The sequence below is a fragment of the Morone saxatilis genome, unplaced genomic scaffold, assembly GCF_004916995.1.
Source record: "Morone saxatilis isolate NCDOM2014 unplaced genomic scaffold, NCSU_SB_2.0 Contig24, whole genome shotgun sequence".
NCBI lineage: Eukaryota > Metazoa > Chordata > Actinopteri > Moronidae > Morone > Morone saxatilis.
The window spans coordinates 2,677,079-2,690,899 of NW_023339807.1; the positions used below are offsets into that span (position 1 = coordinate 2,677,079).

Here is a 13,821-nt window from a genome sequence, read left to right on the forward strand (position 1 = left end):
AAGACACCGATAGATAGATCAGATACATATCGATAGATGCATAGAACCAGATACAAGATGATACCATACTGACGATACGAACGATCACCGATAGATAGATAGATGATAGATAGCGATAGATAGATAGTGATACGATTTATTTATCCCGAGGGAAATTCAAGTATCCCAGTAGCACCAAAATACAAAACATACCATTACATACATTAAACACCACATTAAACTAAATTAAAACCCTAACCCTAAAAATAAAATATAAAATAAAATAAAATTGTTATGTATAATATAAATTAACAGTAGCTACAGTAAACAGTGCAAATGGAGGTAAAACGAGTGTCCATTGTCTATTGTCTATTGTCCTCCCTGCCTTTACTGAGAGCTGTTGTACAGTCTGATGGGGAAAAGAATCACCTGAATATAGGAACTGTGGTGTTTTTGTTACCTTAGAATGAGCTGTTTTTATCTATAGACGTTACGGACGTGGCAAGTAAAGCACAGCAGGAGTGTAGAAACAAAACAGTGAGGTCAAATGTCATGTCAGAGCAGTCGGTTACCCTGATCTTGTAGCGTCCTCCTCTTCCATCATCATCCTGTTGCTGCAGGATCTGTCCTGGCTCTGGAGGGGAGCCCAGAGGGGTCTCTGCCTTTCTCTTCAGGCCCTGAGGGGGCTGGCCCACTCCACACACCCCTAATGAAATAGGATCTGGCTCTTCATCCACCTGGCAGACACAATCAATGAAACTTGGATGTGTAGTACAATGACTTACATATTTTTCTGATAATAATAATGTAACATTGATAACAATAAGAGTTTTTAACAAATAAGAATTAATAAATGTCACTTCAGTCTGCACTGTAGCTGATTTAAATCAGCTGTCAGAGAGAGGTTTGTATGGCCAAAATAGCCAGAATTGTGCTCTTTACAGTCATTCTGGGTACGGTGATGCAATGGAAATGAGGTACAGCCAAACAGTGTTGGCAGCACTGCAGTACCCATAATTACATAGATCCAACCTAAGATACAGCGTTTTTATGAATCAGCTGCTATCTGTGTGCCATCTGATAACTTTTATGTAGCAATACTAAATCAGAGACACTGAAAGAGAGCGAAATAAAGACCACCTAGCAGTTGCTGATTACATCACCACTGGCATACAAACCAATGGAACTTGGATTGTTGTGCGATGTAGTAGGTCTTTAACTAATGTGTCTGTTGGCTGAAACTACACAATTGGTCAAAATACGAATGACCTGTCAAGAACAAACTTAAAATGTAGTCCGATTAGAACTTCATCAAGTCCATTTTGTATTTACACTAAACTGCCCTGACAAATGACCCCCCACTACTCACAGCTGCATAGCTCATGCCGACACCATGGATGCCTATACTGGCAGGTGTGTCCATTACGGTGCTGACCCCCAGCTCTGGTTTGATGGTGGGATTTAGGACAGCTTTCTTCTCCTTCAGGTTGAGCACGAGGCCCAGTTCTGGCAGGGGCAGGCAGGAGGGCCGAGTCAAACCGAACAAGGTGTAGTAGAGGTTCACAGCATCACAGCGCAGCCGCCAGTCATGGGAGGTACCTGAGGAAAGGAAGGATGAGGTGGAGTGACAAGTGGGATAGGAAAGAAAGAGGCAAAGCTGATAAGTAAGATCAAATGAAGTTGAAAATGAGGGTAAATGGTCATTGCCTCACTTTGTAACTGACAAGTTATCTAATGTTACTAAAATGCGGGCTCCCCTTGTTACAATCGGACAGTCGTGGCCAATTTGAACACCTCTTTCAAGCTCTCACTTCTTGTGTGTAAAAACCACGAGCACCTTGGAGTAAAGACTGTCCAAGCATGTGCACTGACATCTCCACTTGAACGATTATCACATCTTGCCCCTCTCATGGCGGCAGGCTTCTCACCCCGTGTTTGAGCATGGTCGATCGGAAAAGCTATCAACACTTTTTCTCAGTTTGTGGTAGGAGGTTTTTTTCAGAGTATACCCAGCCATTAATCCTGAGCTGCATATTCCTTAACCACACATTTTATCTGACATCAGAGACAATGTGAGCACAACTAAATACAAGATAATCAGCTCTCAATGACATGAGAGCCAAATGCATCATTATACGAGTCATTTGAGTAGTGGTGTGTTGAAAAGTTGGAAGGAATTCAATGGCAAATATTGCTGAAGCTGACAATCCAAAGGCCAGGCGCCTAGCATGGAGGGTGGACTGTGGCTTTAGAAGTAGGTTGAAATAAATGACTCTAACAGCAGCAGAAAGCACTCTGCGTTTGTGTTCTTACAGCACTGACCTTCAGCCAGTGAAACATCATCCTGTGTGAGTGTGTGTATTTAACACGTGGGGGGCTGTGGGTTATGGGGGGCAGAGGAATAAAACAACCAACACATTTTCACAACATAGCATTTAAGCTTACCACACTCTGGTCACTCTGTGTTTAAACTGGCAATACAGTCAGGCTGCCCGGCAGCCACACAAACGGACTGACCGACAAACAAAAGTTCACTGGAAATAATGATCAATATTTCTCTTCATCCTTCAAGCTTGCGCGTCAATAAATTAAATAACATGTTGCAATGAGAGCCCAATGTTTTTGAGGAATATGGAATGGTGAACATATACTTATATGTGGGTTTTTTGAGGTGGTGTGTATTTGGATTGGCAGACTGAACTGTTATGGGCTGGCTAGCTAACTGACAGCCACATAGGACCCCCTGGAAGAGAGAGAAATAATGAAACCTGAGGACACAATAGAAAGCAGAAGCATGTGCGTATATGGCAGACGGCACCAAAGGCGTGCGACTGGAGGAAACAACCATCACACCAATGAACAATGAACAAGAGGACAGTAGAGCCAACAGCATTCCCACTAAATGGCTGTGACTGGAAAATGGCATCTCCCAAACTGAGTCATTTGGGGAAAAAAAAAAAAACACACTGCAGTGCTGTAAGAAGTACATTTTTACAGGGACCTGACATGGGGACTGCTTATACTGTAAGCAATTGGTACCAATGATGAGGATTTACCATTGACTGTGGCACTACAAAGGCTCAGTTCTATGGACAAGTGCTGAAACATTCAGTTGATTAAAGGAGCAATGTGTAAGATATGTCCAGAATGATTGAGCCACACCAGTGTTGCATCAGCCATTTGAAAACAATAATTTACAGCAGACACAACTCTTCAACTAACTGTGATTCCTTTAAACTTAATTGAAAAGCCCTTGGGATAGATTGTAGTGGATTACAGAGGATTACAATGTCGTGTGTCAGTGAGCTGTGCAGCAGCTGACTGGTTTAGTAGTCTGACAGAAGTCTGTCCAGGCAAACACATGTGGAAGGGGAAACTAATTCATCTCTGCCTTTGTCCATCTAAAAGAAAGTGTTATCAATGAGATGAGAACAGATGTCAGATGAAAAAATATGTCAGTCTATAAATCAAAATATAAAAGATAAAAGGTACCAAGCCTGAATATATCCTCATATCCTACTATAAGGGTCTCTGGTTGGACTGGATGCTGTCTACTGAACTACATTGGCAACATAAACCATTCAATCTGAATAAGCATGTGTGAAAAACACTGATAATGGTTTAGTAAACCAGAGGTGTGGTGGTAAACCAGTTTTGAATCTTGGTGACCTCCTTGACCAAAGCCCTTCCTCAAAGAGGAAGTGGTTCCAATGGAGCTGCTGTTGGGCTGGGTATGGTTAAAACATTTTTTAAACTGGTACCGATACCTTGATACTTTTTTTCGATACCAATTTTATAAAATTGAAGTGTGAAGTTACCTTTGACCCTTTGGGTAAAACGTCATCACTTCATCATGTTGTATATTAGCAAATTTTAGCATAATTACTGCATCAGTTCTGGAATTCTACGCCACAGTCTAACAGTAATAGCAATAGGCCATTGCAGCATCTAGTCTGCCTGATCCAAAAAAAAAAAAGAAAATGGGAATGACTGTGTGGCCCTTTAAATGCTTTAGAAGTTCTTAAAAAAACACTTTAAATGAAGACCACAACACAACAACATCTGGAAGAGGGTCTCAGTACTTTCTGAAGCCACTCTGGATTTTGGAAGCATTCAGACAGAACCCGTAGGTTGTGAAATATCTCCTCAGAAGTCTGAAGCCGCAGTGTAACCAGGGGTGAACAGGGAAAATGAGAGTGGCTCCTGCTGTGAAAGATATTGTGCTTTTGCGTTTTTCAGTGCCATGGCAAATAGGAACTGCTGTTGACAGACAGTAAAACATATCTAACGACAGGATGAAATAGTTCATTCCAATGTCGCCTACAGACATATTCAGATCTCTGCAGTGCCTCTACAGGGAGAAAACTCTCTGACTCAAAAGGGATTTACTTGAGCATTGGGCCAGATGAAACCATACAAAAAATGTTGGTGAATAAAATGTTTTCTTGGTTGCATGCACTGTGTTGGTGATTCAAGTATTGTGAGATAAAAAATGAACATGTATTAAATGAACTCTAAAAAGTGTCTTTCCCCTACTTGTGGTTGGATCAGCCAATTAGTGGTTAGATCCTACAACATGAGAGTAGAGGGGAAATTAAGCTGTAATTTGTTCTTGAGTGAAAAACCCAAAGAGCAACTGGCCAAAACCTATTGATCATTCGATCCATTTAGAATCCAGTAATCAGTTATACTTCATCCCCTAAACTGATGAGACAGCTGCTCTTTCATATCATACAAACTGAATAATGAGTAATGGGAGTATTTCAATGCAATGAAATGGGTTCAGTGCAAAAGACACTTCAGCAGGTAATTACACATTCAGAACTCAAATGCTTCCTTGTGACCATATACACAACTGAATCTGTGCAAGAAAAAGGGAAGATGAAAAATGTGTTTTTGAAGCCAGTGTGCACAGGCGAGCTAGAACAAATTCTCTCTGTTCACCACATTCCTAATAGACTTCCAACCGCGTAAGATCAATGTTGTGAATTATTTCTATATGGTTGGGTCATATCCACTCTCAAGCTCCTCAAACAAGCCTAATACTCTACACGTACAGTAGAACAGTGACAGCCTGTTGGCCTTTCATCAGTCTCAGAGGACGGAGAGATACTTTTTATTTTATAACTCAACTATAAGTAGACTACAATCTGATGTTTTCACATCACAGATGATAAAGAAATGTGTTAAAAAGTTGTAGGCTGATATTGATTGGCAGATGGTCAATATGAAAACAAAACAATCAACTAACAGTAAAGATGGAAAGCAAGAAAAGACTATGATGAGCAGTGGTTTCTTTCATTTATTATTTGAAGGCTACTGTTGTTTGTAATGTTCAAATGTTTAAGTAAAGGAGTGTAAGTACATGGAATGTTGTTACTGTTAGTGCTGACTACTACATTTCTGGTATTGTGATATCCCTACCCCTACTGTTAAGTATTCTTGTGTCTTTCATAAAAAGTGCAGTGGTGTGTGTGGGTGTGTGGTGTGTGTGGGGTGTCGCACGCTGAGTTCATAAGCTTCCAGAGCTGGTCGACCAGAGCTTCATTACACAGAGCTGAGTCTGTTGTTGTCTTGGTAAAAGGTGGATTCTTACAGAGCATGCTCAGGATCTCATGTCTAATTGGACAACGAAGATGAAGAAGAAGACCAAAATCAAAGTTAGCTGCTTGTCAGCTATACATTCATTTAACATGAGGTTTGTCAGGTTGTTAACTGTACCCATGCATGATCACTTATTCAGGTGGGTAAATGCACTACAGGGAGAGCAAGTAATCAGTGTAATGTTTGCTCTTTTCTCTAATATTCTAGCTGCTGCTTGCGTAAAAGTATAAGACATACACGCACTGTATGACAGAACTGTAAACACATTTGTACAAGCTGTAGTGACATACAAAACAAGTAATGTACAACATGAATGTGTGTTAAATGAGTGCATGTGTGTGCTAGCTGCTGACCTGACATAATGAACCGGGTCATTGTGGACCATGGTGAGCAGCCACTGCAGCTCTGCTGAACTTCTTTCAACTGCAAAAAAGGAAATCAACATCCCCCATGCGCACGAAGTCTGAACCGTTGAGAATGCAACAACTAAAAAAAGGACACTATCACATGAACAAACATCCCTAAAAAAGACATACACTGAAGATGTCCCAAAATAAAAGCCCACTGGTGTTTTCTTAAACCAGTCAAAATGTCAGTGTTATAAATTTTACAGTAAAAACCCAGAGCAGGCAAGGTGAATCACTACACATCCTACAAAATAGGGTTGCCACCCGCACATTATGTTCAGTATCATTAAATCTGTCATTTAATTTTTCAATGAATTGATTAGTTGTTTAGTCTACAAATAGCCAGAAAATAAACGTCCTACCTCTAGTATAGTCCACCAGAGCCTCCACTGCAGCGATGCGAACGTCTACAAAGTGTCCGTACTCTGCGTAGGACTTGAAGAGTGAGGCGTCACTGGGAATGTGACCGTTCTTCTGAAGCTGACGAATCGCTCTCAGACAACTGGAGGGATGGAAAATGAGGGATATTGCAGTTGTATGCGAAACAAATGCATAACGCACTTTCTGTGTCAAAATGATACCACAGTTGCTCTTCCTTTTGGATAAATAGTATATAAATAATACATTAATCCAATCTTGTGACTCCAGCGTGCTTCTCCACAAACTTTAACTGCCACTTTGGTGATTTCATATGCTAAGCTGACAGTGGCAGATGGGTGTGCATTGGGAGTCGACCTAAAAAAGTAAGGCTGTACTGGCTTCAGCTGCCTGACAAGATAACAATTACAAGGTGAGCTGATACAAATACTATAAATAGGAGGATAAATAAATATGCCAGAAATTCAATGATTTGTATCAGCAGAGAGCATGGAAAGTTTTCTTTATCTACAATCTCAACATATATTTAAATATATTTCCTCTACTTATTTCAGAGATCAACAAGTCTACACTCTTTCAAATATTACTGCATTATTTGCATTAGATGGAAGACCAATCTTTATTCTTATTTTTGGGCATTTTAAGCAAAGGCTAAACCTGGGAAGACTTACGTACTTCAGTTTAAAAGAAACTACAGGTAATTTATCCCGTGCAAATGTGTTCTGTCTATTATTTTCCACTGTGGTAGAATTCATAGCAAGAACACGTCAAGCTAATTGTCCTATATGAATTAGTGCGAATGTGGTCTGATTGAGTGGAAACTAGATAGGATTCTTTACTCTGTTCTACAGCAATAAGAAGCAACATACCACCTTAAATAATGTTTTGTTTAAAACTGAGATGAAGAGCTGCCAGGAGAGAGCTATGTTTCAGGAGAACATCCAGTGAAACAAATAGAGCCACAAACAGACTCTGCTCCTAACCTGACAGTGATGGTGTTCCTGAAGCTCGGCAGCAGTTTCTCCATATTCAGGAATCGTGTAATCTCCTCCAAGATGAGACGAACGTCAGCGTTTAAATTGTCCACTGTCCGTACCTCATTGTTGATGCTGATGGCTGGGGTCAGAGAGTTGGTCAGCGCTTTGATCAGATCTGCACGGTAGTAGTTATCTGAGAACTGAACACAGACAGGAGGGGGGAGGAAAGAGAAAAGGAAAAGAAGGAGGAATTAAATTGGTTTTCTGTTGGCATCAAATCTAATTGCTTATTAGGTGTTTAATATGCCAAAAGACATTTTTTAACCGTTAATGTTTATGATGCCGCAGATTACCCCGAAAATAAAAAATACTGTGTACCATTTGCAAGGTTCTGGCCATAGTCATAACAGATGAAGAAGAAGAGTGTGTTAATGTGTGTCTTTACTTTGTTTTTGCGGTTGTCGTTATACTTGATGAGGTCAAGGATGAAGTTGAGGACATCTTTGGGGCAGAGGTTCTGGACATCTCTGATTAGCGCCATGGCAACAGGCATTGTCTGGCATGGAAAACAAAGACAAAACAGTTACCATAATATGAGGCTGGAGAAACACAATTTGATAGCTCATGTGCTTAAGTGCATGACTTGGCCATGTAAGTAAAGTCCAACTGATACTGGAATTTGGAGGCTGATAACAATAACGCCACAGAGTGTCACAGTCATGCCCAAGGAAGGTTACTGGGCCATTTTACAGCTGAAAAATAAACTTGACCAGGCTAAATATGTAACTGCAATACTGTTTATAAATCTGAAAACATATTTGTGGTATTTCCGTACTGAAGCTTGTTTTTAATCAGGCGACACATACCCCAAAACGAAAATATTGGCAATGCGGATTTATCTGCAGAGCTCTTCTTGTACAGCCAACTCAACGGCCTTGACTGAGAGTTCAAGTTTGTTTATAGAGTCTGTCAAGAGTGACTTGATGGTTAATGAAGATGTTAGTGTATTTTGTCTGTTTGGTGTACCTTTTGTAGGAAGTAACTCTGGAAGTTGATGAAGTTGTTGGTCTTGACGATGTTAGGGCAGCTCTTACAGCAGAACATCCGGGTGAACAGGGACTTCATAGCCGGCGGGCCCTGCCATGTGCTCACCATAGAATTGGCTATCTGCGAGGTTTACATGCACACGAGAAAAGAGAAGAACGTAGTTATACTTGAATGGCTTTTGTTGAGTTCTCCTCAAGCGGCCACATGTGGAGGACAGTGTCTGTTAGCTGCTGTCAGCACCTGTCAAATGAAAGCTAAATGAAATACTCAAGAATTCTGCAAAGCACATGGAATGTAAAATGTACACATTAGCATAATAAGCTATGGTAGCTACCTGAGAAATACTGCATAGTACTCAAGCTTGTATAACAATGTCCTTTCTGTCCGCTCTAATTTTTGTGGTGAGAAGTGAACAACGTAGAAGGCAAACGTACACATGAGTAGCACATGAGGTTTCCACAGGTATGAAGACCAGCGGCTCCAGTTGTGTTTGGGTTCCAACAGGATATTGGGGAATTTATGTTAATGTGGTAATATGGGCCTTAGGGTCACTGACACAGGATGTTGTCATTTGGTAAGGTAAATAAAGGAGGGCATGCACACCGGAATGTTTTTGTATGTGTGTGTGCATGCATTCACGAACACATCTGTATTTTTTTGTGTCAGTTTTTAACATGTGCATGCATTTGTCAGTTTTCATGCCACCCCCACCACTCCATCTTTAGATTTTCAGCCCCAGGCTGTTCCTTCTTCCTTTCCACATCTTCTACCAATAACAAGCAAGTAAATGCCATCCCAACCAATAACAACGCAGCCAAATCCATCTGAGGGTTCAAGCCAGCCATATTTCACTTTGTGGTCAGTGTGGGTACGTACGTCTATGAGTGCATGTGTTTATGTGCGTGTCAGAGTGTGTGTATGAGCTTCTATGTCAATCTGTGCGTGTAGTATATACCAAAAGGCCATTACGATGGAGTCTGTTGGGGGTTCTATTGCCAAACACAGCAACTTTATGAAAAAAGTGAAGTGCTGCCATTTCAACCTCCACTCAGTTTATCATGTTGTGAAAATATTGGTTCAGGTGGAACCCGAATGACGGAAATCCACTGAGGTTAAAGTTTGAATAGACCAAATCCAGAGAATCGAGAATTTCCTGTAGCCACAGAATAGGATTATTCAGTCAACGGAGCATAAGCGAAGCCAGGGTTAAACTGGTGGGTGGCCTTGCTGGCTGGGAAGTTATATGTTCTCAAACTGTTGCCCTTTGTACAACACTGTTTGAACTAAAGATTTTGTGAAAATGTATATATTTACCATAATAATAATTGTGTGATAATAACAATAAATAATAGTGATTAGATGGAGAGGAAGAGGATTTAAACTAACAGAGCAGAGGCATTACAGTTTCACTCACTCACGCTCTTTGTTTCTCTCTAATATCTATTTATGTTACTTTCAATTTTTGTCTTTATTGCCATTTTGAAGTTCATTAATATCAGAGCAAATTAAACCAGTCGAGATGAAAACCTAACTCAACATGACCAGATTGTTTTCCCACTAAAGTGCACCCACTCCACAGCACACCTTAAACCACAGTTTTGTAACCTCTGACATATTTGTTGAGTATAAGCAAAACACAACACCAGGTCGTGGCCATTTGGAAACATGGTGTTATTCCTTGAGATCATCTGTTTCAGAGGAGATTATGCTCATGGATACATCAGCTAAAAAGTGCCATGTGACATGTAAAAACCAGTGAATTAAACAGTTCACTCCACCGCTGGTTATTTTAAATTCTGACATCAGACAGAAACATCAGACCATGATAACATGGTGCACATTTATTGTGAAGGACTGGAGGTGAAAGCGGTTACACCTTTCTGACAATATGATCCATGTCAGTGAAGAGTCGCTGTCAACTTTGCATCCAGTGGAGGTTTTTGCTGCAGTATGAGTTAGGATTTACTGACACCTGAGGTGATGTTTATTCATATTACATGTGCATCCGCGATAAAGACTACAGAGTTCATTTCAAACAAGATCATTCGTTTGGTCAAAATCACCATTTAAAACCATCATGCTCCACATACAAACACACACACACAAACACAAACACACACACACTCACCTTGGCCAAACAGAAGCAGGCTTGCATGCGGACTTTGTAGAAACACTGTTCTTGCTCCAGGATGTCGGTCAGAGCCAGTCTGGAGGCAGGAGTTGAGAACTTTTCCAATGCTGAGATGGCCTCCTCCTAGCACAGAGATAAGGTCAGTGGTAGAATGTAACTCTAGTAAGTACATTTACTCAAAGGCTGTGCAAGTATAATTTTAAGGTACAGCTATAAGTACTAGTTATTTTTCTCACATTGGAATATATAAAATCATGATTAATATATAAAATATAATGTGTTATAGATTTAACTACACAAAAGTATATAAAGCTGTTAAAATTAGCTCCATGTACTATGAAATTAAAGTTCTGTTTACATGTGAATGCATCGATAATAATGGTTCATTAATATAATGATATCACAACAATATACAATAACATCTTTTTGACAAATACTTTTACTTTTGATACCGAGTACATTTTGCTGATAATACTTTTGTACCTAAGTGACATTTAGAATGCAGGATTGTAATTGGTTGGTATCACTACTTAAGACATGTTCATCTGATGAACTTCAAACTGGAGGCTAGGAATGTGGTTCAACAGCTTTTCATACAATTCCTACTAGAGGCACACATTAGGAGTGTGGTGATCTGCTTTAGCTGTAGGTAAAAAACTGAGCAAACTGCAACATATATAGGAAAATGAGTTTACAAAAGTTCTAAAACAAAGGCCAGTGTGGAGAACTGAACGGCTGCCATTAGCCCACCTGTGCGACCACGTCCCTCTCATAGCGCAGCTGATACTGCCACATGAAGTCAGCCTGCTCAAACTCCACCTTTCTCAGAATTGACATGTCCGGGTCAATCCGGATCCAGAGGAGAGGGGAGTCCGCGCTGCAGGCGTAACAGGAGACAAACACAGTGAGGGAAGGAAAAGTAAGGTGCCTCCAGGTAGCCATAGAAGCTGGTTCCCAGACATCTATCAGAGCTTTCATACGCCTTAACAAGGTGTGTGTGATGTGTAACATGCAAATGTGAAGTAGAGCTGCAATGATAAGTTGAGTAATTGATTGGTTATCAACTATTAAATTAACTGCTAACTATTCTGATAAACCATTAATCGTTGTCATTAAAAATTCTCTAATTTCAGCTTCTCAGATGTGAATATTTGGCAGTAAACTAAAGTTTTTTGGGTTGTGGACAAACAAGATATTTGAGGACATCATCTTGGGTTTTAGGAAAAACTGAAATATAATATATATATAATACAACAGTGAAATATGTCATACACCAAGAAAAAAACAACATCTGACTCACTTATAACGTATCAATATAATGATAGCACAATAACTCAATTCTAAGATAATACATCAAATAATGACAACAGTGATTTCTTACTCCATGGCTGATAAATCCATGTCAACTTCCTCTCCATTCATCAGAGGGATCTTCTTTTTCTTGTTCCTGAGGAAAGAGATTCATTTATTAAAAACTCTTTGTTGTTGACATATACATGTCATATATAACATGAACATAGGAATGATATAATTAAGTATAGTACATAATGTAATAATACTATAGTGAAATAATAAAATTAAGTTTGCAAAATACAATAGTGACTATGAGAAAATGAATGAGGGAGCGTGTTCTGCTATAGTGTGTACCGTCTGCTCTTGGAATGACAGGGGATGTCATGTTTGAGGCTGTTCTCCTCTATCTGCAGCGTGTGGTTAAAGGATCCATCCAGCTCCTGCACTGTCACCTTGATAGGACCCTGCAAGCCCAGCCAAAGTCATATTTAAAGAAGTAAATATAACTATACTTCTTCCCCTTTCTAACATCTCTAATATTACTAGATTAATTTATGTGTTGGTTTTAAAATGGAAAAAAAAAGTCTGTTTTATGAAGAACCACAATGTTTGTGACATATTTGGAACGTGGAAGATCACAGATAGGAATTTAAATTGTTTTTCTGTTGCTCTGCACTATAAAAGCATCCTTGGAGTACCATCAAACTCTAAATGTTCAGTGATTTTTAATAAACCTATGCATTCATTGACTAATACTGTAAGTAGGACTGTCCCAATATAAGATTTTCATTACACAATTATCATGGCCAAAAGAATTCATAATAAGTAAATGATTGAGACATCTTGAAAATTGATTACGTTGAACTATAACACTTAGTTTTAAAGGGCCACCAGCGTTAAGGTGCATTAATGCCACCTACTATTTAGGAGTGTGAACCACACAGCAGGAACGAAAAGAAACTGAAATAATTTAAAGGTAGAGCAGGTAACATTGGAGAAATTAGCAAGAGATAGTTCGATTTTAAAAGCATCCATGTGAAAAAATCCTATCCCCTCCCTTCTGACTACCAAAACACATTTTCATCCATAGTAAGGTAGGCAGTCATTTCATTCAGGCCATATGAAATGATTGGCTGGTCTAATTAAAGGCCTCCAACAGTTACAAGTAACAGATCTTTTTCTTTTTTGTCCCTTAGAGCATTCAATGTATTTATTGCTGCCGTTGGGAAGTAAAGACAACTGCAACTGCAGCTTTAAGAGGTGCTGGATTATTTACAGCAATCTGTGGCATGCAGGCTTGGTTATTTGGCAAGCTGTATACCATGACAATAATTCAAAATTCTCATTTGAACCTGTGCAGTGCTGTAAAAAAACAACTTTTAGAAATGGACTTTCATCCGCTCTCAACACAGACAGCACACTCATTCCACACGCTGTATGTCAGTGCTCACCACATATTTCTGAGTTCCAGATGACGTGTAGTCCTGACGGATCTCCAGCTCTAGTACGTTCCTCTTCCTGTTGAAGGCAAAACTGCCAAAGAATTTCACCACAGAGCTCTGGTCTCTGGGTACGAAAGGTTAAGACTAAAAACAGATACAAATTACCAAGAACAGTTGGAAAAAACATAACTAACTGAGAGAGAAGGTTTCAGCTAAACGTAGGCATCAGTTACTAATAGTATTGCAATAATGCTTTTTAATGCTATAGTCAGTTTCTGCTCTTACTGGTGGAAATTCTCCTTTCAGATTTAAAAATTGGTTAATCCGGACCCTGCCCACTTTTAAATTTAGTTCATACAGGTGCTTCCATTTCTTATGACATAACCTAGAGTGAATCCAGAGTCAGTGGATTGAACCACGAGGCTGCAGACAACCCTGCCAAGAGCTTTGTTTTGAAAGATGACTTAATGTCTGACATGAGTAGAGCTTTGATTCTCTGCCCGAACCCAGCTGATGGCTCGGGTCCAGTCGGGCTGGGTTCAGGCTCGGGTCGGGCTCCGGTC

The 13,821-nt window shown here is 39.8% G+C and overlaps 1 protein-coding gene across 1 annotated transcript in view; it reads right to left on the reverse strand.

Annotated features, from left to right (window-relative positions):
* Window positions 1–551: 551 nt before the first annotated feature.
* Window positions 552–13,821, reverse strand: part of taf2 (TAF2 RNA polymerase II, TATA box binding protein (TBP)-associated factor) — a gene marked incomplete at its 3' end in the record, with an annotated part of 19,309 nt that continues 6,039 nt past the window's right edge. The window contains 13 exon segments of the mRNA XM_035672111.1: window positions 552–716; window positions 1,349–1,583; window positions 5,491–5,598; window positions 5,937–6,006; window positions 6,353–6,492; window positions 7,352–7,545; window positions 7,791–7,901; window positions 8,372–8,512; window positions 10,521–10,646; window positions 11,274–11,400; window positions 11,905–11,970; window positions 12,171–12,280; window positions 13,268–13,382. Coding sequence (XP_035528004.1) covers window positions 552–716; window positions 1,349–1,583; window positions 5,491–5,598; window positions 5,937–6,006; window positions 6,353–6,492; window positions 7,352–7,545; window positions 7,791–7,901; window positions 8,372–8,512; window positions 10,521–10,646; window positions 11,274–11,400; window positions 11,905–11,970; window positions 12,171–12,280; window positions 13,268–13,382 — 1,708 coding nt within the window.